Raw genomic sequence first — 21,365 nt, forward strand, 5'->3', positions numbered from 1 at the left:
ATCACAGCCCTTACAGCGAGATGCGCGCAGCGAAACGCGTTTCCCGGCATTGCTGCCGAGCGCGCACACAACACACCTGCCAGCGGCAGCGCCATCTGTGAGCCGTCATTGCAAATCATTTCCACTGCGCCCGCGCGTTCACGACACTAGTCAAACCTTCTAGCCTCTATAGAGGAACGAAAGAATTTTCCATGGCGAGCGAGATGAAGCAGGGTCTGTCTGGGAAGTGTGGCGTCCGCGGCGCGGAGCAATTCGGGCGAGGTGGTCGCCGGAGTTACGAAAAGCGTAGAGGGCGCTGGCTGAAGAGGAGTGTAAGTGTTCCTATATACCAGTGTGTTTGCAAACACCCAAAAATTTTCGAAAATAGGTTTTTTGGGGTAAAAATGACTTTTGCAACACAGTATTACCAGTGTCGGCGGACACCAGAAAACCGGTGAATCGCAGTAAGCTGGTGAACTAATTTTTAATAATTAAATTCTTAACTAGGCGAGTTAGGTGCCTAGTACCAATGAGACTTTTGTAGCAGGCCGTTAGTAATAGCCATATCAGCTGTTTTTAGAAATTTGAAAATGTGATTATCCTTGGCACTGTGGCTCGACAAAATTTGGCTTTTTTGACTAGTTACATGCATTGAAGGGATTGCTTTGCCTGCATGTTTTTGAAAGCGCATATATTTTCGCACAACGCAGTCAAATTTTGTCGATCCACAGCAGCGAGGGTAATCGTGTTTTCTAAATTCTAAAAACTGATACGGCTCTTACTAACCGGCTAGAATTCTCTGATTGCAACCAGTTGCCTATCTGTGACAGTACAAAGTTAGTTGTTAGAAATTAGTTAACCAGCTTACTATTTCATACAATTCACCAGCTTTCCGGTGTTCGCCAACAGTGGTAATACTGTGCCGCAAAAGCCATATTTTCCCCTCAAAAAGCCTATTTTAACTATTTTTAGAAGTATTCCCTGGAACACCTGGTATGCTCCCGCAGGGAGCAGACCTATGTGACTGTTTTCCCCGCGCCGCTCCTAACACTATTCGCATAGCGGCGATCACATGATCCCGCTGACGTCAAATGTTCTAATTCCTGTCTGCTCCAGCCTCTCCCATCTCGAGCACAGTCTGCTTTGTTATCCGACTGAGGGGGTATTGTGAAGCCTTCAGTGGGTGCAGGGGCGCCTCTAAACTGCCTTCTCGTGAAGCTCCTGCCACACGAGAAGCGGCTTTCCCGCAGAGCTTGGAACAAAATGGCGGCCCATCGCTCAACTCTGCTCCCTGCGGGAGTGTCGCCGCATCGCTCCCAGAGTGGAGAGAACACGCGCGGCGTCTGCTTCTGTACTTCGTTTTGTGTGTTGTTTTCTGTTGAGTCACGTTGCTTTGCTGTTGTGCCATGCTGCGATGTAAACTGAAGAGAAAGGCGGAGAGACGACGCGATAAGAGAGACTGCGTGCGCTTGGTGGTGCACAACAGCGGTGGTCGCTCGTGGAAAGAAGCGTGATCCGTGTTTGGCGCTCCACTGGTAGCCCATAGATGTGAAGCTTATGCACGGTACGTCAAAAAAAGGTGAACGGTAATTGCATTCGGTACTGTGTGACAGTTCACTGGCAATAAAGATAATCCTACACTGCACCAATAGTCGTGCCGTAACGTTAAAAGTTAGCAAATTTGTTATTCTTCACTCAGAAATACCCTGTTTTGCTCAGGGCGCGTTAGCAGGAGGATTGACAACTTGGAAAAGAACAAATCACTGCTACAGTACACTTGATCACTGTACAACTGGTACCACTGCTACGATGCGCGCAAATAATGAATTAGCATAAAGGTTCGTCGTTCGTCCTAGTCTGGTATTCTCGAATTTTGAAGTCATGACCAGTTCGTTTGGTTATGTAATTTAGTACCCCCATTAATTTCAGCCGAGTTGCGCAAGTCTGGGCACAACTATTTCACTTCGCATTCCAATTCACTCTTCAAATTAGTAGTTTTGTCCTCGCTGACACCGCTGCATATTAAACATTAGTTTCTTTCAAGTGTTACAATATTTCTGTGTTTTATATGTGATGTTGATCAAATAACTATAAAACAAAATTACAAATATATTGCAAGCATTACATACCTCCCAGGATTTTTCTCACTATTAATACAGCAATTATGTTCTTCAACCAGTACAACTTGTTCGCACAGTTTCACTCATTAACCATTCACTGTTATCACAAATGGGACACCCTTTACAGCTGACGGCCGTGGTAGTTAATTGCCTAAAGTATAGGTGTGTAAGTTGTATTGTAGTGCATATCCTCATCCGCACCTGTCTGTATGTTTTTTGCGTCATCTTCCTCCCATGTTGTTTTCTGCGTTGGCTACTGGAATGCCGCTGTGATTACAGCGAACCATTTTCGGCAAGAGTGCTGAAGAAAGAGACCGGAGAGGTCTCCTTCGAATGCACTTGAAGACAAACGCGGCCAAGCCCCGCCGCACGGATTCCCCTCCCTTCCCTGAGACCTTGGCTTGGCGGTGTGGTAAGCGACGATAGAAGGTGCTAGCACCAACTATACAGAAAACCCTGAGAGGGAGGGGCAGCTTTACGTGGGCTGAGGTGCGGCTCCCTCTCCAAGGGAACTAAGAGAAGTGAAATAAAAAGTCCAACAACCATGGTTTAGTTCCTTTCGCCAAGTGCTTTTTGCATACAGCGCTGTCAGCTTGCGAAGTGCATGAATTATGCAGGCGCATTTCCACGCAGGCTATCCTGCCTGCAAAGCCCGTGCATAACTGAGTATTGATTACCTAACCATAAGCGACCATAATAACAGCGTTTACGTAAACGTGCGAGAAATTCATCGTGGGGGGTACAGCGCGAACAAGACGAAGGATGGAGTAAGAAGACTACACAGACGCCAACATGGCTGGCAGCCAACGCCGGGCCAACCAACTGCCGTGTTTTACTAGCTGATGTAGTCGGCTGCCAACCATTTTTGCAATGTCACGCACACGTCCGTAGTCTGTCAAGGTTGCTTGGGTAGGAAAGGACAGCAACTATTTCACTTTGCTTGCGACAATGCGCGCAGAAAAAAGTGGGAATCATTTTATTCATTTTGTCTCCCTAAACGGTGTTAAAGTGCTGCAATTTATTTTCTTTAGTTAACTAGTGGGCAATGAATTTTAGCAGTCGAAAGAGAATTACATTCGCGATTTCAGATGCTTTTGTTATCGAAAGCCATTTTCGGAATGTCGGCCACACGTCGGTAGTCTGTCAAGGATGCTTGGGTAGGAAAGGACAATGGCTATTTCACTTTGCCTGGGACAGCGTGCGCAGAAAAGTGGTAATCGCAGGTCAACAAGAAAAATGGAAACCGACAGACAAATCTAAAGTATGCGAGGTAAGGCATGCGAAACGATTGCATTACAGAACAAATTTTGCGGGGGCAGAAATATAGCGCACAACTACAACTGCGTATCCTCATAGTTACTGAAATCAGCAGCTGTCAAAGGTAACTTCTCGCACTTGATTTAATGGCGAACGAGAAACTGCCTGAACGGAAGTCTTTGGCAAAGATGCAACTGCAGCTCAATATAAGCGATCGTGATTGTTGGAAAAGTAATCGAAATGTAGAGCATCCAGGTCAACAGATTGCAGCAGAATATGCAATGCCCGTTGTGAGAATGCAACGACCGTTCACAAGACGCCGAGTTTCTCGGCAGATTAGCTATGAAAGACGATATACCTTCGTGTACCTAACTCTAACTCGCTGTTTAAACAATCTCTGCTACTACCCTGTCTAGGCAGAACACCCAATTTGCGGAATTTAATGGACAGTGCCAGTTTTCTCTTCGAAACAGCCTCCCTCCGCATTGCGTTCAATGCAGCCGAACGGGAGAGTGGGTCCCAACATGCTGCCGTTGGGAGCGGTGTCCTCACCCTGAGAGCGGCACTTGCCATCGAGGCACCCTATGGTCTATGGTGTTGGTTCTAGCAGTGCCACCTGTTGTGCACAAAGCAAACTGCCCGCTGTATACACTCTGTGCAGTTGAAGAAACAATTCGGCAAGCACAAAGGTCCACACCAGTGATTCACCTGCAGCTTCTCAAAAAACGCATTAATGTCAGCTTGTTCCAGCAGCTGTGATAGCTCGAGTAGCATGCGGACAATAATGTTGGAGTGACCATGCCACGGCATCCTACGCCATTGGCCACTTGACGACCGGCCAAAAAAACCAGACAAATTTTCAATCAATTCCCCTTCTAATGAGGCAACAGAGTCTGTGCTCTACTCCTTGATGACTAACAAGGGACGGTCAGGCCAGCACGGCGGAGCACCGGCGGTTGGCATAGGCAGGTGTGCCGCGTATGCGGGGACCACGCAGCTTGACGGCAGCAGGCAGCAGTGCTGGCACACGGCAGTGCAGGCCCCGGCCGGAGGGGCTCCACGCGCGCACTGTCACCTGCTCGCCGAGGCCAAAGGTAAGGCTCAGCCAGCCTGCACACAGGAGAACAAAAAAAAAAACTACAACTCATGCTTCCCGGAAGAGAGACCCATTAGCCAATCTGACTGCGACGCAATCATTTTTTTTTTATACGGTGATACAAAATGGTGGCGGTGGTACATTATTCAAAACAATACAAAAGGGAAGGAAATGACAGGTGCCAGCTGTGGAAACTATCTTATTAACTCAGTAGCCGCCTAGCGGTTTGAGCATCCACCTCACATACGGGAGGTGCAGGGCCTGGTGCCACTGGTATCCTCCGGTGACAGAGTGGGTACAAGCGTCTCCTGACCTGGTGCTGGGCTTTTCTGAATGGAAATGCCTGTAAAATGGGTGTTTGACCCCACCTAGTGTAGAAAGAGAATACCATTTGCCATGGCACTCTTTGGCTAAAATTAGTTTAAACACCTGATCTCCAGTCGGCAAAAATAAAAGAAATAAGCTATAAGACGGGCAGGTGAAACAACGGTACGAGGGACAGCAAGAAAGGACAGTGGAGAGACATTATTTCAATCAATGTGTTTTTATTTCTTCCTTAAGGGAAAAAGAAAAAGTACAAGAGGAAGAGGAGGGCTTGAAGAAAAGTGGGAACTTCCACTTGATGAGCTTCCAGCCTATGTACAACTCTACATTTATACACACACTCATAGAAGCAAAACACTATCGTAGACCATTCCCACACATGTGTCCTATCACTGTTCTGCACTGCATGCGAGCGTTCACTGCAAAACTATGTAGACATTATGAACATAAGCTGTGTACGCGCCCTGTTACCGTTCATCACACGCGTGGCTCACTGTTTAGGATGAATGAATGAATGAATGAAAGCTTTATTACAAAGGAGGGATGTCTCTCGGCCATTGCTGCGGAATTAGGAGGGATGGAGGTGTAGGTGTAGAAGCAACTTCTGTAGACCATTTTTATAGCCGTTAGAGCTGCGCGTCGTAACTCAGTCAACCTCTTCTACAAGAATAAAACTGCCATTTTCTTTAGTAAACCAAACGTTAACGTGAAGGTATTCACGGCAAAAAAAAAAAAAGCACCCTGGAAATGGGAGAAAGGGCGGCAATGCCCTGTTTCAGCATTAGGTATTTCCCTGCGAGATTATGCAATTCTACCCGCAGGATAGAATCACAATCTCATGCATCGAAGTACCTTAAGGCCTCGATGCGCGCGTACCCTACCTGGCCCACGTCTGCACTTTAATGCAGTTGCAGTCATGAATTCACCAACTTTTCTGTGTAGCTGTAAAAGGGCGTATACCGTATAAACGCGTGTAAGGGCCGCACTTTTTTTTCCAGATTCGGGGGCCAATTTTCGGGGTGCGGCCCATACACGCGACGTACGAAAAAAAATTTTTTTTTTAAAGCAAAAACACACCATTCAGGGAATGAGCGGCATTTATTCTACGTTCAGTCGTCACTCACGGAGTATTTCGACTCTGAGCTGGTGCTGTGCTCTGGTGCACGCTCATCCCAAAGAAGCCGCGCAGCATGTCCGCTGTCAACGCATAGCCGTTGTTCCGCATTTCCATCACATAGCAGAGCAGCTCTTCTTCCAGTTCAGGAAACTCGCACGGCTCGCCTCGGAAAGCGCGCTTTTTGCAGCTTGTTTTTCTCAATGCACCCTTTTGATTGCACGATCATCGGACGCACTTCTCGGCCACGTCCAGTTCCCTGTCCGCCGCACGCTTGCCGCATTCGAGAGCTAACTCCCAGCCGTGTAACTGATAAGGTGCTTGCCCATCGTGCTAAAACTACAGTACCCGGCGGCAGCACGCGAAAGCCACAACTACGGTGAACGCGCTAACACGCCATAAAAGTCTGGAGCTGGCGATATTGATGCCGATGTAGATAACGCATGGAGGAAGGAAAGAAAGATGCCGATGTAGATAACGCATGGAGGAAGGAAAGATAACGGGAAGGCGCGGGGGAGAAAAAATTGCCGATGATGATGGCTGCGGCCTCGGGCGCCATCCATGGACGGTTTTCGGAAGCTCTTGTGCACGTGCTTGGCCTCCGCGATCAAGCGCTCCGCGATCGAGCGCACCGTTGTCCACAGCCGGAGCCGATCGCGGAGGCCACGGCGCGTGCATTTAGAAGGCTATTCCCACCTGAGTCATGGAAAGTTCGGGCGCGGCCCTTACACGGATTTATTTTTTTTTTTAAGATTTCCTTTGGGAAAACGGGGTGCGGCCCATACACGGGTGCGGCCCTTACACGCGTTTATACGGTATTTCAATCATGGGCGTGGAATTCACAAAGTGTGTAAACATGCATATATTAGCTGCTTCTGTGTTCCGTTTCTTCATGTGCGGCCTTCGCATCTGTCTAATTGGTATGTGACTGTGAACTTGAACCAGAATTGCTGGGACGTTCTTCTGTGCCATGATTAGTGCGATGTGCTTTTTCACACATGATTCGCTACAAGTCAATTTTTCCACCAAGCAGAAGTGACTGCTTCCGCTCGTCACCATTTTCAAGCAACAGTTACCTCCAAGGCCCCCCCCCCCTTTTTTTTTGTGAGGCCACAGAGCCAACACTCACGTAGCATCATTGCACCCTATTTCTGTATTTTCCCTGAGTTTTTCTTGTATTTTTCTGTGCTTTCTTGGCTTCTCTTGTTTTTTTTATATAACCACTTGATACTTTTTATCTTTATTTTTAGTGTTTGCAGTTGCAGCGTTTCTTTTATTGTCTATGTTTTCATCATGAGTGCGTTCACACAAAACAATTTGTAACCCCCTCCTTATGTAATGCCCTCGGGCCTTTAAGGACGAAATAAATGAAAAACATAAATGAAATGAAACATATTTTGCACAAAAACCCAGCGTCCAGAGAGTTGCTGGGCGACCAGCCCCATTTCTTCACTGGACAGCTCGCATTGGCAGCCGACCCAACACACACTGGTCTCCAAATTCCCATTTAATTTAACTAACACTTCTGTTCCGTTGAAGTCATGGGTGTTTCAATGTGAGTAAATGCCCGCCGAGTATATGCACCGTGTAAGAATATATTCAGGTGCCGGCAGTGTGCTCGGCGGCGCGACCAGACTTTCTTCACCACTGCTTGTGCGTCTCTTCAAAGCGGACAAATGGCGCCACACAACGGAGGCTTGTCTAGTCACCGAACTGCAGCGGCCTTCATGCAGGTACTATGGGTTCGTTCGGTGCCGCAGAATGTATGTGTGCTTGTTAAAGTGCGGCAATAGGTTTTTGATATGAACAGAAACCTCAAGGGCACTTCGCATTTCGCCTCCGTCCCAAATACTGCCTTTGAAGCCGAGAATCAGCCCCGCATTCTCGTGCTCGATAGCAGAACTCCAACACTATATAGACGAGCGCCGGGAGCGATAGGGAATCATTAGTGTGGCGAAGTTTGTAAAGTTTTAGTAGTTAGTGCAGTGCACTTTCAGCTAAGCGACGCATAAATGATTTGCGCAAATGCCCCTGGCGTTCCTTCCGCTGAGCTCATCTTTTACGCCAATACCGACGATGCTTAGTGACTGACTATCTCAAGGAAAGCTAGACCGGCATGCATGCGAAAACATAAAATACTAGAGGCGGGGAGGGTACCCCGTGGTCTGCATTTCTGTTTGCGGGTGTGTCGTATCAAGTTGTTTGTGACAGCTTTTAACACATACATCAATTAATGGCATGCACTGTTTATGCAGATCTACTTGTTTTTCCATTCTGGCCCATCCACACGCTGTAAGAAAGACAGTTGGCACTTGGGCTCCGGAGAAAAGGAGTGACATACCAACATGCCTGAGTGCTAACCGCTGGCTTTCATTCTGCATGGGATCAAGTTAGTGGCGATTCTGTTAATCAAGAATCACAGCCTTGCTCAACATGTACACTGCCTTGTCATTTGTTCATGCCATGATTAGGGTACAATAAAAAAGACTACTTAGGAATATGTATTACAGATCAACAAGGATTTAAGATAAAGTTTCAATCATGGGTCATTCCATGTGAAATATTCTAGATGGCAAAAGCGACCACCACCAATTCTTTTGAAAAAAATTGGGCTAGTTGGCGATCACATGAATGGAGCTTCAGGGAAGCATTTTTCTCAACAAAATATTTGGTTGTAGTTCAAAATTTATAAAGGAGTTCAGACATGAAATTTTTGCTTGCGTATTAAACTCTTTCAAATGATGCCTTAGACCAGGGGTTCTCAAACTTTTTTGCTTGGAGGAACCCCAAAAGCCTTCAATAAGTTCCAGGGAACACCCCCCCCCCCCCCCCCCGCTTTCACTTGCCGGCAATGTTGTCGAGTGCATTTTTGCAAAGAGAGAGTTGGAAAAGTTAAATGTTTATTGCACAGATTATAATACAAATACTAATGTGATGGGTGGTACTGCTTCCCTTTTAAGAGCAAGTCAAAGCGTGGCTCAGTAGCACTCATAGCCAGTCTCATATCAGCTGCCGGGTCATGGACGGTGAGGGTTCTCGCGGAACACAAGAAGACAGCCCGCGGAACCCCTGTGTTCCGCGGAACCCAGTTTGAGAACCCCTGCCTTAGACATTAGTGAATTTAGATCACCCCGTGATGCTCGCCTACGACTGCTAAATAATTTGTAATTGAATTTCTTCTTGATGCTGTTTCAGTTATGGTTTCATAAGCAGAACGATGGCTGTGGCGTATAGTTGGTGTTTAGGTCACGTGAGCCATGAAAAAAATGGCTATACAACTGCAGATACATCGTTTTCTGTCATTCCAAATCTTGAAGCAGGCTGGCTTAAGTGTTGTAGTGAACTAAAACTACATAACAATTATATTTCGGTTTTTATAGTGCCCCACGTGGCCTAAACACCAACTACATGTCACAGCCATCGTTCAGTTGATGAAACCGAAACCAAAATAGCATGAGAGAAGAATACAAGTAAATTTAACTTCTCAACTGCAGCCCTGTATGGCATTTGTGTAAATACATTGTTCTATATCCCACTGCTTTGGTTTGGTTTATGGGGGTTTAATGCCCCAAAGTGACTCAGCCTATGAGGGACGCCGTAGTGAAGGGCTCCGGAAATTTCGACCCCCTGGGGTTCTTTAACGTGCACTGACATCGCACAGCACACGGGCCTCTAGAATTTCGCCTCCGTCGAAATTCGGCCGCCGCGGCCGGGATCGAACCCGCGTCTTTCGGGTCAGCATGCTGAGTGCCATAACCGCTGAGCCACCGCGGCGACCTAAATGACAAACAGGGCAACTGGGGTTAAGGAATACAAAAAAATTAATATTCTTCAAAATATCACATTTCTTTTCTATGTGTCACTAGTTAGAAGGCTGTTGCCACCCCATTTTGCCAGGACAACGAGCACCAACCTTCCAAGTCACGGCTACCTTTCAATGCTTCTTTGCTCTCCTGTACAATGTGCACTTAAGCACAAGTTGCATTTTGAAACAAGATGCCAAAATCCCTTTTTTCTTCTAATCCTTGCCTCGCAGTATCGACTATGACAAGAAACAAATGATTGAACAAAAAAATCCCCAATAGCCGCACTCAGGCCTTGGTGTCCCATACATTACAGGGCCTAGTGACTTTACATAGCAATATACCATTCCTGTCAGAGCATGCCTGTAGTGGCGTAACAATTGAAAATTCTCAGTCTGTAGCTGGTGATAATGGCGAAGAACTCATCACTACATATGACGAGAATAACTGCCCATCCTGGCACCCACCCTTCAAGGCCTTTTCTACCGCAGTTTTATTCAAACTTTGGTTATGTAGTATTTACAGACGATGACCGATTTTTCGGATCCTCTAGGGACCGCAAAAACATCCGAAAAATCAAATTCCATCGACAAAATACCTTGAACTTACTGCCAATACGCCAGAAGAAGTACATAGTCAGTAGTTCTGTGCACATTCTGTAGCTCCTCACAACTGTGCGTTGTGCACACAGGCAACGGACAGCGATCGTTCTCACAAGCTTGGGGTCCGATAACTGTACTGCCTTCGGCATGTTGCCGGCGAATGCGCAGGTTGGGGCAAAGTCTAGACGCGAAAGTGAACTCACCATAGCAGGAATATGCTACGTCCGCAGTATGAAGGGCACGGAATATGAATACACAAACAGCCAAACCAAACGCTTCATTGTCGTTTGATTTTGTAATTAGGCCTAGCGACTAAAGCCAAAATCGGCATCATAACCGGTGGTATATGTACTCAGCAGTGGTTTCCATATAATGTAAGGCATCTCGTCTCATTAAAATGCCATTTGACGGTTTTACGATACAAAAGCCAGGGTTACGGTGAGCTTTGCTGTGGCTGTGCTCATCGCTATGAAATGCATAAATTTCTTCTGCGCTTACTGCCTCTGTGAAGCCGTACGTCTCCCAAGCACGTTGCTGCTACCTCTTTCCGTATTCGGGACGAAAGACTCAGTGTAAAAGAGTTCCGTGAACTTTCATTATTATTCATGTTTGTTCGGCGGACAACGTCCAAGAATGGTTCGAATTTGAAACCACACGAGCACAATGCTTGAATTTCGTTTTGTAAATCAAGTTTTCACAGTCCCTTCCAGTTTTAATGAACAAGGTTCCACTGTACACATTATATGGCGCCTAGGGTATTGCTCTTAATTGGGCTAGTTGACTTGTGGATTCCGACATGGTAACTAGCGCAAAAAGACACGAACAAAAAAAGAAGCGACAGGACACGCGCTTCTTTCTCTGCCCGTGTCTTTTCGACTTGGGTATTGGCAGCGAGTGCGAACGAGGTCTGAAAAATCAAGCAGTCGGTTGCGATGCGTCCAAAATTTCAGGTGCCATTATCCATTGGCTCTGTAGGCCATGTCGTGGTGCCGCGAAAAAGCCCGAATAATCAGGGGTCCGAATTTTTGCCCATCGACTATTCAGCATCCTCACAAAAATTTGAATGAACATGCTTTTACTGGCGCAGGCAGGACAGAATGACTTTTATTTCTTTTTCTTTGCCACCAAATCTACAGATGCAGGGGAGCCTGTTATACCTGCTGGCATGAGCTCGGATGGTTTTGGTTTCATGCGGTTTAACGTCCCGAAGCGACTCAGGCTATGAGGGACGCCGTAGTGGAAGGCTCTCGAAATTTGAACCACCTGGGGTTCTTTAACGTGCCGAAATGTGACCGCCGCAGCCGGGATCGAACCCGTGTCTTTCGGGTCAGCAGCCAAGTACCATAACCAGTGAGTAACCGCAGCGGCTAGCATGAGCTTGGACACTTTATTTTTAGTAACACTGTTTCCCAATAGTTTTTGTACAGATGTCGGGAGGGCACTATTATTTTCTTTTCCTAGCCCTTCTAATGCATGCAGAGATGAGTTTGCCATGGGCAGGAACATGTTATCTAAGATTTGCTCAAGAGTCCCATCATAGTTTCTTCATAAGCAAGTTAACCCTCTTTTGACTGCTAGCAACTGAAACCTGTCCATGCCTTACTTTTGAAAAGTCAACGTCTCTTTTACAAGTTGCTATGTGGACTGGGCTGCATAACATCATTAATAACCCAATTCCTCACATCGGAATACATGCTGCACTTACCAACCGAGGAGAGGACAAGGTCAGCGCAGCTCCGCTCCAAGCCTTGGCCCTCAAGAGTGAAGTCACGGCTCTCAAGGGGAGGCAGCTGTGCCAGTCGCTCAGCTGTGCCACAAGGTACCCCCAACATCTCGGTGCCAAGGTGAGCGGCCCGAAAACGATCCACGTCAGGTGTGTCCAAAACATGGACAGGCAGGAGCTCCGATGCAAACACCGTCACAAGCACGGACTGAGACCTCTGCACACAAACAAAAACGCAAAAAGCAATCGCTGTGCAATCTGATCCACTCATCAAGAAATTGTTGCTGCTAAAGGCCTGTATCAGTTCATTAAAAACCTACTATGTACATCCAGTAAAACCTCCTCAATTTAGAGTCCCAGGGCCTTGAAAAATGTCAAAATTATGTGAACACTGCAAAATCTAATGGCCCCACAAAGCTGACAAAAACCTTGTACATCAGCATCATAAATTTATTTGGTGGAAAAAAAATTGACAGGATCATACGATGAGATGCGACAAATCTGTGTTGGCAGCATTAGTTTTACATTTCACTTTTACAGTGACTGCTTCTCACTGCAGCTTCAAACTTGATTTTGCCATCGCTTTTTCATTCCAGTGCTGCGTGGGTCGAGGTGGGTGAGTGCACACGCGCACACACACAGTGGGAGAAAGAGAGAGAGGAGAAGACAGGAAAACAAAGAGTGGCTTTTTCGTCGAAAGAGGACCTTACTAAGCGCTTTGGACTACTCAGCAGTGCAGTGCCAAGGTCAACCCCAGGCTGCCTTGGAGAAAACTTGATCCGCTACACTGTTGGTAGCACTGAACATGTCCGAACATGTCCGGTACCTTCATGTACCGGACATGTTCAGAACATGTCCGGTACCTTCAGAGAGGTTCGGATAGTGGTACATCTCCTCAACATCGGTGAAAACGAAAGTTATAGACAGGCACCTGTCAGCAGTCCAGGCTGGGTGGAGCACGCATCCCTGTCCAAACTGAAGTCAGATGAATGGACGTCAGCTTTTCGCACACAGCTGTCGCTGGCATCGACACAATTAAGTGTTGATGCTCACGAGAACACTGCCACCGCTGCGCAGGGTCGGTGCGCGAAGAGGATGGATGCTATGCCAGCCGTGATCGCTCCACGCTAACAGCTGTGGGAAGCTTAAAAGTATCCAGTCATATGGGTGACAAAAAAACCGAATCCGACATAGAAATGCAGTTGATTTGCAACATACTGGATAGGATTACTTGTCCACAGGCAGCCCTGATCATTAAGAATGGGCCATTTTGCCCAATCGTTCATTCTGAACGATTTGAATAGGCACAGTAGGGAAAGAGTTAATCAGTGTGCCCAGCAGCCTCCGAATTAATGAGCAGGCCGATGCCACAGACTTACATGAGAGTTGGCCAAAACCATGCGAGCAACCCAAATTATCTGGATTTCCAAACTAATGGGTGGTTATATTAGCGAGGCTTTACTGTATTGCGGCAGCACCCAGAAGCTGACAAACCTGAAATGCCTTGTCCAGTTTCAGTAAGAAAGTGCCACCAATTACCAAGGAGAGCAACGAAAAAAAATGGCCCTAACAAGAGATCACTGAAAAAGGTGTTATCAAAATAAAGACCTGCGGCAGCAGTAACCAAATTTTTCCTTGTGTAATGTTTCAATCATGCTGAAAAGCACCTTGTCAAGCTGCCATATGCCATAGAACAACATTGCAACACATTTCTGCTCGATGAATGTGAAAGAGCAGGCTGGCTTGGCCCAGACAGAAAACCAAGAAAAAACACTATCTTATGCAAGGTTACTCAATCCATACATCATAACCACCTACAAGCATCACTATTTCTGAACCCAATTTCATGCATTGTGGTGAAATCACCAAAAATAGGTTCTAAATATCAATCAAGCTCAGCCATGCATATGTCAAAATCTACATGAAATATGCTTAAAGGTGTACATACACCTAACTTTTGGGTGCGTGCTTTCTTTTTTGCAAAGATGCGTAGGGCATTATTTTACATGAGTTACCATGTGGGATTCTCCTACGACCGCTAAATAATTTATACAATCGAATTTATTTCTCGTGCTGTTTCGGTTTCGGTTTCAACAGCTGAATGATGACCGTTACATCAAAGTGTGGTTATAGGACACATGAGGCATGAAAAAAAAACTGCTATATAATCGCTGCTTCGACATTCATGGTCATCCGGCTCTTGAGGAAGGCTGGCTTCAGCACTGTAGTCAATTAAAACGATGAAGCAGAGATTATACCGCACTTTTTCCATGCCTCACGTGATGTATAACCACACTTTGACGTCACAACCATCACTTGGCTGTTGAAACCAAAACTGAAACAGCATAACAGAAAAATTCGATTACAAATTATTAAGCGGTCGTAGGCGAAAACCACATGGTGATTCATGCATATGTCTTCCGCATCATTGTACAGCAACATGGCACCAAAATTAGGTGTCAATACTCCTTTAATTCTTGCCATCAATGCTTGCCTTGTATACGCAGGAAGCCTTCAGTACCTTTAACATTTGGTGCCTCTAATCCTTTGAGATACAGTAGTTGCTGCCATGAAAGAAAGAGACACTGACATGGAGCTCGGAGTTCAACACATTTGTTGGCTAGAAGTGCAATTTTTGAGCGCAGCTCTTTTGAAGTGCACAGTGAGAGCGATGCTGCACCTTTCATCCCAGCAAGTGGCCCAGCACAGAGATGTCGGGAATGAAGAGGTAGCGCAAGTGTTGCACTTCCTTTTCTGCAGCAAGCACAACTGAGCTTTTTTCATCCACCAAAAGGAAGAGAAGCTATTGCCCTCACCCTATATACCCCAGAGCAGGTGTGCTTGGTTGACCGGAGTGCCAATGCTCGGCACCATGCCCACTCCAAACACAGGTGCAGTGGGGTGAATACTTTTGACAAAGGCTGTGCGGTGCATGTTATACTGAAATTCAACAAGTTCAACAACAACAACAATCAGCAATGTCTTGACAACATACGAAAAAAGGTTCCATAAATCAGTGAGCTGGCAACGCCTGCAATAAGTGGCACACCAGTAACACCATAGCATCAAATTAAACAAACGAAATGCACTAGTACTCACAAAATGTGCACCACAGCAGTAGAAGCACAGCATTATGCAGGCATATTCCTTGCTATGCCCTTTCAGTTGCACAAATGAACACAAATTTGGGCAGGTGGTGGTAACAGAAGAGACTAGGGCACAGCACTTGGCATGCTCTTCCCAAATTTTTCCATCGATATATATATCACTCTCTTTGCTCTTCAAAGAGAACATATGCCCCTGATCTGCATTCTTTCAATAAATGAAGCACATTTATATCTACACTAGTGTGTATATTCAACCCACACTTACAAAGCCTTTGCCTCCTTAAAGGGCCGCTGATCAGAGGTTTGGACATTCTAGACTAACAAGCCTCGTTGCTAGATGAGGTATTGAAGATAACCTGCACAAAATATTAGAGCCATGTGTGCCCCGAAAAGCAGTAAAAATTCAAATCAAACCCATTCGCTCTTCCTCTTAAGAAGCCAACCTCCTTGTCCACTAGCTGGCATCCCAAGCCTCGCGGGTGACGTCATCCACCAAACCTTTGCGAAAGACATTCCATCGTTCTGTCATTCTGACTGACGGATGACAGGTGGACAAAGCTGACGCGTCGTGCCGCCTGCTTGTTACGCACGTGCTTTCCGTCACACCTTTCATTTTCACACGCATACAAGCCCACAAAAACAAGGTTTTCAGTTTCTTGTCCCCTTTCATGTATGCTTCAAGGTGTTGTGTTCTGCGTGTTGTGCCGTGTCGTATAGCCTTCGCCTCCTTCACACACTCGACCGCTCCACACACACATTGCTTCTCGCTCATCTTTCTAATCTACAGCACAGCTGTGCTGGTTTTTCTCAGTTGCGTTGAAAGCCACGAAGCTCAAGAACAGAGAAAAGACAGAAACACACAGAAGTAACACACTCACACAGAAAAGCACACATGTGCACAGGTTTGCTCTCGAAGGAAATGCCAGATGGCTCCCGGGTCTGCGCTCTGCCGTGCGTTTCGAACAAAAGAGACTGCTGCCCCTCCAGTCATAAAGCTGTGGAGGGGCCTCACGTAAACAAACATACTGTATCGTATCAGCCGCGCATGCGCTCTTCGCATGGGCCCTCTGCTGGGCTTGATCGCTGTATCATGTGACTTTTATCATGCAGACACCTAGGCTATATACGTCGGCAAGCGATCACAAATAAACGTTCTTTCTTTCGCTGCTTCAACGCTGCGTGTTCATTGCTGGACGCCGGAACACATACAGGCATGAAAAGGACGCATGCTAACTAGGGATGGCACTGACGAAAACAAGCACATATATGAAAGGGTGCGCTTGCTAACATGTTGTGGTGGTCGAGCTGATCAGGTTACTCGATCATTGAGTGTGCGAAGAAAATGCCTCACTGCTGTTTCGTTGTTGGATGTGCACACAGCGACTGGAGTTAACCCCGATTCGGTACAAATTACGAAAGGATTTTGCCTTGAGCCGTATCTACAAGCAAAACACAACTGGGGCTAGGAAGGACAAAGAAAAAAATAAGTGCAATGAAACACCCTGAGGAGCCCCTGCCATCCATATCCCCCCCCCCCCCCCCCCCCCTCGTGATGTACACCAGAGGAAAAGGGCAGGTGGGAAAGGGCAAAATCTCAGAGAAGGAACAGAAGGAGAGGACTGTGGCGAAGTAGCTTGATTGCGATGCCTGTAACTCTGCTATTAATGATTCTTTTAAAAAAATGTTTGCGGCCACATGTTGTGGAGACACAACCGAAGACTTAGAAAATATTTTCGACCAGAAGGTGGTCAGCGAACTGTTAACAAGTATATCCGTGTCCTTAAATTATTTGTTGAAAGGAGATGCATGCCATGTGCACAATCAAGCCAGATGTGACACATTTGCAGAAAAGCTACAACACCCAAACATAGTAGACAGTGCCATCCCATGCTATCTAGCAGACAGCCAAACCTTGTTACAGCAAACAGGTAAAAACTTGCAAAATACTTCGATATAGCTCAAGTTCAAGAGCAGCAAAATTTAGTGAGTGAAGGGATTGCAAATCAGGCAATGATTACTATAGACAGCAGGAGAGACCTTTCCCCAAAGTTTTAGTGCTGTTTTGAAGGCATTCGCGGTAATTTTGGGTGGCCACAAAAAACAACACCAAATGCCAGTAGGTTACCTTCCCTGCCTAGCATACAACTGCAGCAGGTCAAACGCCAGCTAGGGAGGCATCCCCAGATTACAGCAGTGTCGCGTGGAATCTACAATAAAGTATATGGATCTACTACCAGGAATCTTTTCTCTAAGTCTCACATAATAAAGATATCTCATCTATACAAATACCGTCTCACAGTGAAATTTAAGCCTGAGGTACAGAATAATCTATCTAATCTTCAAACTTTTGCACTACTACACCCTAAAACAACGCATTATCCAACATGATCTCCAGAAGAATGGGTTATGCCAACGATTCGTCTCAGTTCCGGCAAACAACGGCTGCGCTATATGTTACCTTCAGTGTTAAATAATTACCTAATGAATAACATAAATATAGATGATCTCTCTTATCGTGAAATTCGATGTTTATATTGTTTGATGTGGGATTTGTAGCTGCATAATGTCTCTTCTGTTGGCCTACTGTAATTTTTTCTTTTTTTTTCCTTTGTCATCACACTAGATTGTATGTCATTCCTGCAATGTGTGCTATCTCGTGTAATCTCCATTCATATTATATACCTACTGCTGTTCAAACAACTGGGTTAACAGGCCTGTCAAGCTTCCAAAGGGCAGCATTTATCCCGCAGCCCTTTCATGTGCCTGAGCATACATGAAAAATGAAGTTTGATTTGATCTGATTTGAAAATGGTGCACCAGAACAAAAGCTACTGGCATTTTCACCACCTACATGTCTGCTGACACAACTGAAACAGCCGCACCACAGGACAGTTACCGTAAGGCTACAACCGTCCATTTCGCTAAATATTTTATGGTGGTGCTGGTGCGAGTGAGATAAAAAGCAAGCACAAGTCATGATGTGAATGTGCTTGCCGCACCACCAGAATCTATCTGTGCTTTGCGCCAAAGCCTGACACCTGCCATCAGAGTAAGCCACACTTCGCACTGGGGAATTCGACACATCCTTTTTATGACCAACCGTGCTCGGTATAATAAATAAAAATTAGACATTTTGTTAAAAATAATTTGGAGGAGTTAAAATAGCCAATAATTTGTAATATCCGTGTGCAATACAGCAAGGTTCAACATCACAACAGCATGTACTGTTTGTAAGTTTTCTTTGTGACAGATGTAATGAGTGCTGCAAAATATTCACTAACCGGCACATCGAGCAGGTCAAGTCGTGCCAGGCCTGTGAGGAGGAGGCTTTGGTTGCATCGCAGCAAAATGGTACGTGGAGTGATCATCTCACGAGGCAGCAGCAGGAGCAGCTCCTCCAATGTCAGCAGGTCCAAGATCTGCACATCACAAGTTCACTAGGGCCTCAGTTTGTCTCCCGCAAAATCATGACAACAAAGACGGTACTTTCATGCCGGGTAGACATCCTACCTGCATGCGGCAATCCAGCAGCTGGAAAGATGGAACTAGCTCCCCCTTTCCCCACAGTTCAGTGCAACTATAGCTCCATCTGGATGCCTACACGGAGCCCTGTGAAGCTGGTCTAGGCCTCTGCGCTCCCATGGAAGCATCACGAATGAGAGGGCCCAATTAGTGTTCCCACTATCTTCTGAGCAAGCCAGACACTAAGAAAACCACGCTTGAACCTCCAGCAAATAAACTGGAAATCCTTCCTTTTGCAGCACCTTCCCTCAGAAAAGTTGTTTGTAGTGGCTCAACAGCTGACCAGCTGTTTTCGTTTGTCATCGATCCTTTCTTCTTAACCCCTTCCCTCTCTTGTTTCATCCTTCTATCACCACCTGTCCGTCTTCCATTCAGCTGCTGCTGTGCATGCGCTTTTTGCATTCTTTGCCAGGTTAACCTGGCTTCCTTCACAGCATCCCTGCATACACAAAAGCTCTGCCACTCCGGTCTTTCCTCCTCAGAGCTGGCAAAACCCCTGCCAATGACGACTACACCTGCCCAGGGGAAGACACTTCCTTCCCTCCCCTTGTTCTCCCCTGCTCTAGTGGTGTCACACGAGTATTTATTTAATAAAGCAACTGATGCAGTTTGCAACACTTTCAGGAACAATGATCTCGACAGGTTCCCACTGACAGATTCTAAGCTATCTTTGGACCACTCGTGAAAACAGCCAAGCACAGTTGTTGAGAATGGCCGTAGCCGCCAGTGTGGCATGTGCCCTGAAATGTGGCAAATCTCGTGATTCAGCTGCACTTACGGTTGATACTGTGAAGAAGACTGGAGAAACCAGCCCAGGTCAACGATGCATATGCCTCGGTTAGTTTCGTATTCGGACCAGCTTTGCTTGACTCAGCAGCCATTTTGAAAAGGGTATTCACATTAACCAATGTTATTTGTCTTGTTTGCACGGTTTTCACATCAGCTGAGCAGGATTTGGTACAGCCTGTGCAGCGAAGGGTTTGCCTAACTGTTTGGCACAATGCCATGCCAAATTATCAGGACTAAAGAGATTGTTTTCTATCCAGGAAACTGTGCAAGCTAAAACTTTGACTTCCCCAAAAGTATTTGATATTGAACAGGCAGGCATTTTTTCAAAGTTTCTTTCAATTTTTTTTTTCTTTGGATACAAGCATATCTATGCAAATATTTATCAAATTTTATCATTATTTTGCAAATGGCATTAGATAATAATACATAAAACACTTTAATGAAGCTCATATTATTAAAGCATGTGTTTAAATGGCTTTATATTGATTTACATTATATTTTAAACCACATAGTTCTTGGGCACAAAAATTTTAAAAAGAACACGAAATACAGCTATTTTTTCCATGGTTGGGAAAGAGTAAAGGTCTAACAGAAGTCACATACTTAGCATCGGGCATGGCCACATACTACTGCATCAGGTTCAGAACCGAACATCAACAATAGAACATGCAGCTTTAAGCAGTCAGCACAATTGATTGTCACATGGTGAATTAGCACTTCCCATCAATGCCACTATGATGATGCTATCTCAGCTCATTTGTACATGCATAAACAATGCCCTGTGCTGCAAAACCACAGATGGTGAAAGCTGATTTTCCGTCTCTGCTGCCATACATACTAGCAGACTTCATTCGAATCCTTAGTTTAGTGCTAGTACTTGTAAACGTCGGTGTGCACGGCACGCAGATGAATTGCCTCTCACCACATTACAAGAGAGAGCAGGCATAGCAGAGGGCAGCAGAAAGTTAGGTGGGTGGATGAGAAGAAGAAGTCTGCGGGCATAAGGTGGCCGCAGAGGGCACAAGACAGGGTTAACAGGAGATCTGGGAGAGGCCTTTGTCCTGCGGTAGGCGTAGTCAAGCTGATGATGACATATCAAAGACGAAAAAGGCTACCAATGTACTCAAATACACAATAGCCTGCCCAGTAGCGCTGTAGGATTGAGTTTTACTCACACATGCAGCTAATGAACAAACAGTGGCAGTGTGATGGCATTGAGTGAGAGTACTAATTCGCTGCACAACGTTCATCTTCAACACAAGCCCTTGTACCCACGATTGTTCACCAGGTGGCACTGGCTGCTCCACACTCCAGCACGTTATCTTGAGTCCGGAGCAGTGTTTTGTGTAGCGGGAACAGACCTCAATTTGCACTGTAAATGATGACATCACCGAGCAACAAAACCATGGTCTTGAGTCACCAGATGCACAAACATCAGTGGGCCTGCTAGAAAGTACTCGGGAAAAGCCTGCATGGACAGGGCTTAAAGAAAAGCATTAGTACCAGTTAGCCGCTGCATACATACCTGGTCCTTGTAGACAGCTCCTGGAGTGTCATAGCAAAAATGCGTTCCTTTCAGTTTGGATTCATCCAGTTCAAAAGGCCTGTTTCGAACTCCTAGGTCTGACTCTGGGCTTTCCTTTTTAAATGTCATACCAATTCGCCCTGCAATTAAAAAAAAAATGCAAGAAAACAAAGCATTTTTTTATTCTGGACAAAAGCAATACAACCATTACTTAACTTCAAGAACGTCACACAGATGATTCAACATGCACTCATTGAGTGCGGCCATCTCAGATGCCAAGTGAAAGTCTTTGCATTGCATCTTTTAATGTCCTCTTCTAACACATATAAAAATCGCACAACAAAAAAGTTTCCTGAACAGCTTTGGAGATGCTTAAGCAAAGCTCCAAAACACCTTTTTATCAA

General features: G+C 45.8%; 1 protein-coding gene across 3 annotated transcripts in view; it reads right to left on the minus strand.

Moving 5' to 3' along the window:
- Positions 1-21,365, minus strand: part of LOC149349428 (nitric oxide-associated protein 1) — a 59,647-nt gene that overhangs the window by 22,112 nt on the left and 16,170 nt on the right. For 2 of the 3 annotated variants that reach the window (XM_089578365.1, XM_089578366.1), the window contains exons 3-5: positions 20,962-21,101; positions 18,407-18,544; positions 12,001-12,235 (exon numbers count right to left, since the gene is read on the minus strand). In XM_089578365.1, coding sequence (XP_089434491.1) covers positions 12,001-12,235; positions 18,407-18,544; positions 20,962-21,101 — 513 coding nt within the window. Of the gene's footprint in view, positions 1-2,626; positions 4,467-12,000; positions 12,236-18,406; positions 18,545-20,961; positions 21,102-21,365 lie in introns of those variants that run through there. The other variant, XM_089578367.1, reaches the window with a different exon arrangement.

The sequence above is a fragment of the Amblyomma mixtum genome, chromosome 3 (genome assembly GCF_055824585.1).
Source record: "Amblyomma mixtum isolate Tamu chromosome 3, ASM5582458v1, whole genome shotgun sequence".
NCBI classification, from domain to species: domain Eukaryota; kingdom Metazoa; phylum Arthropoda; class Arachnida; order Ixodida; family Ixodidae; genus Amblyomma; species Amblyomma mixtum.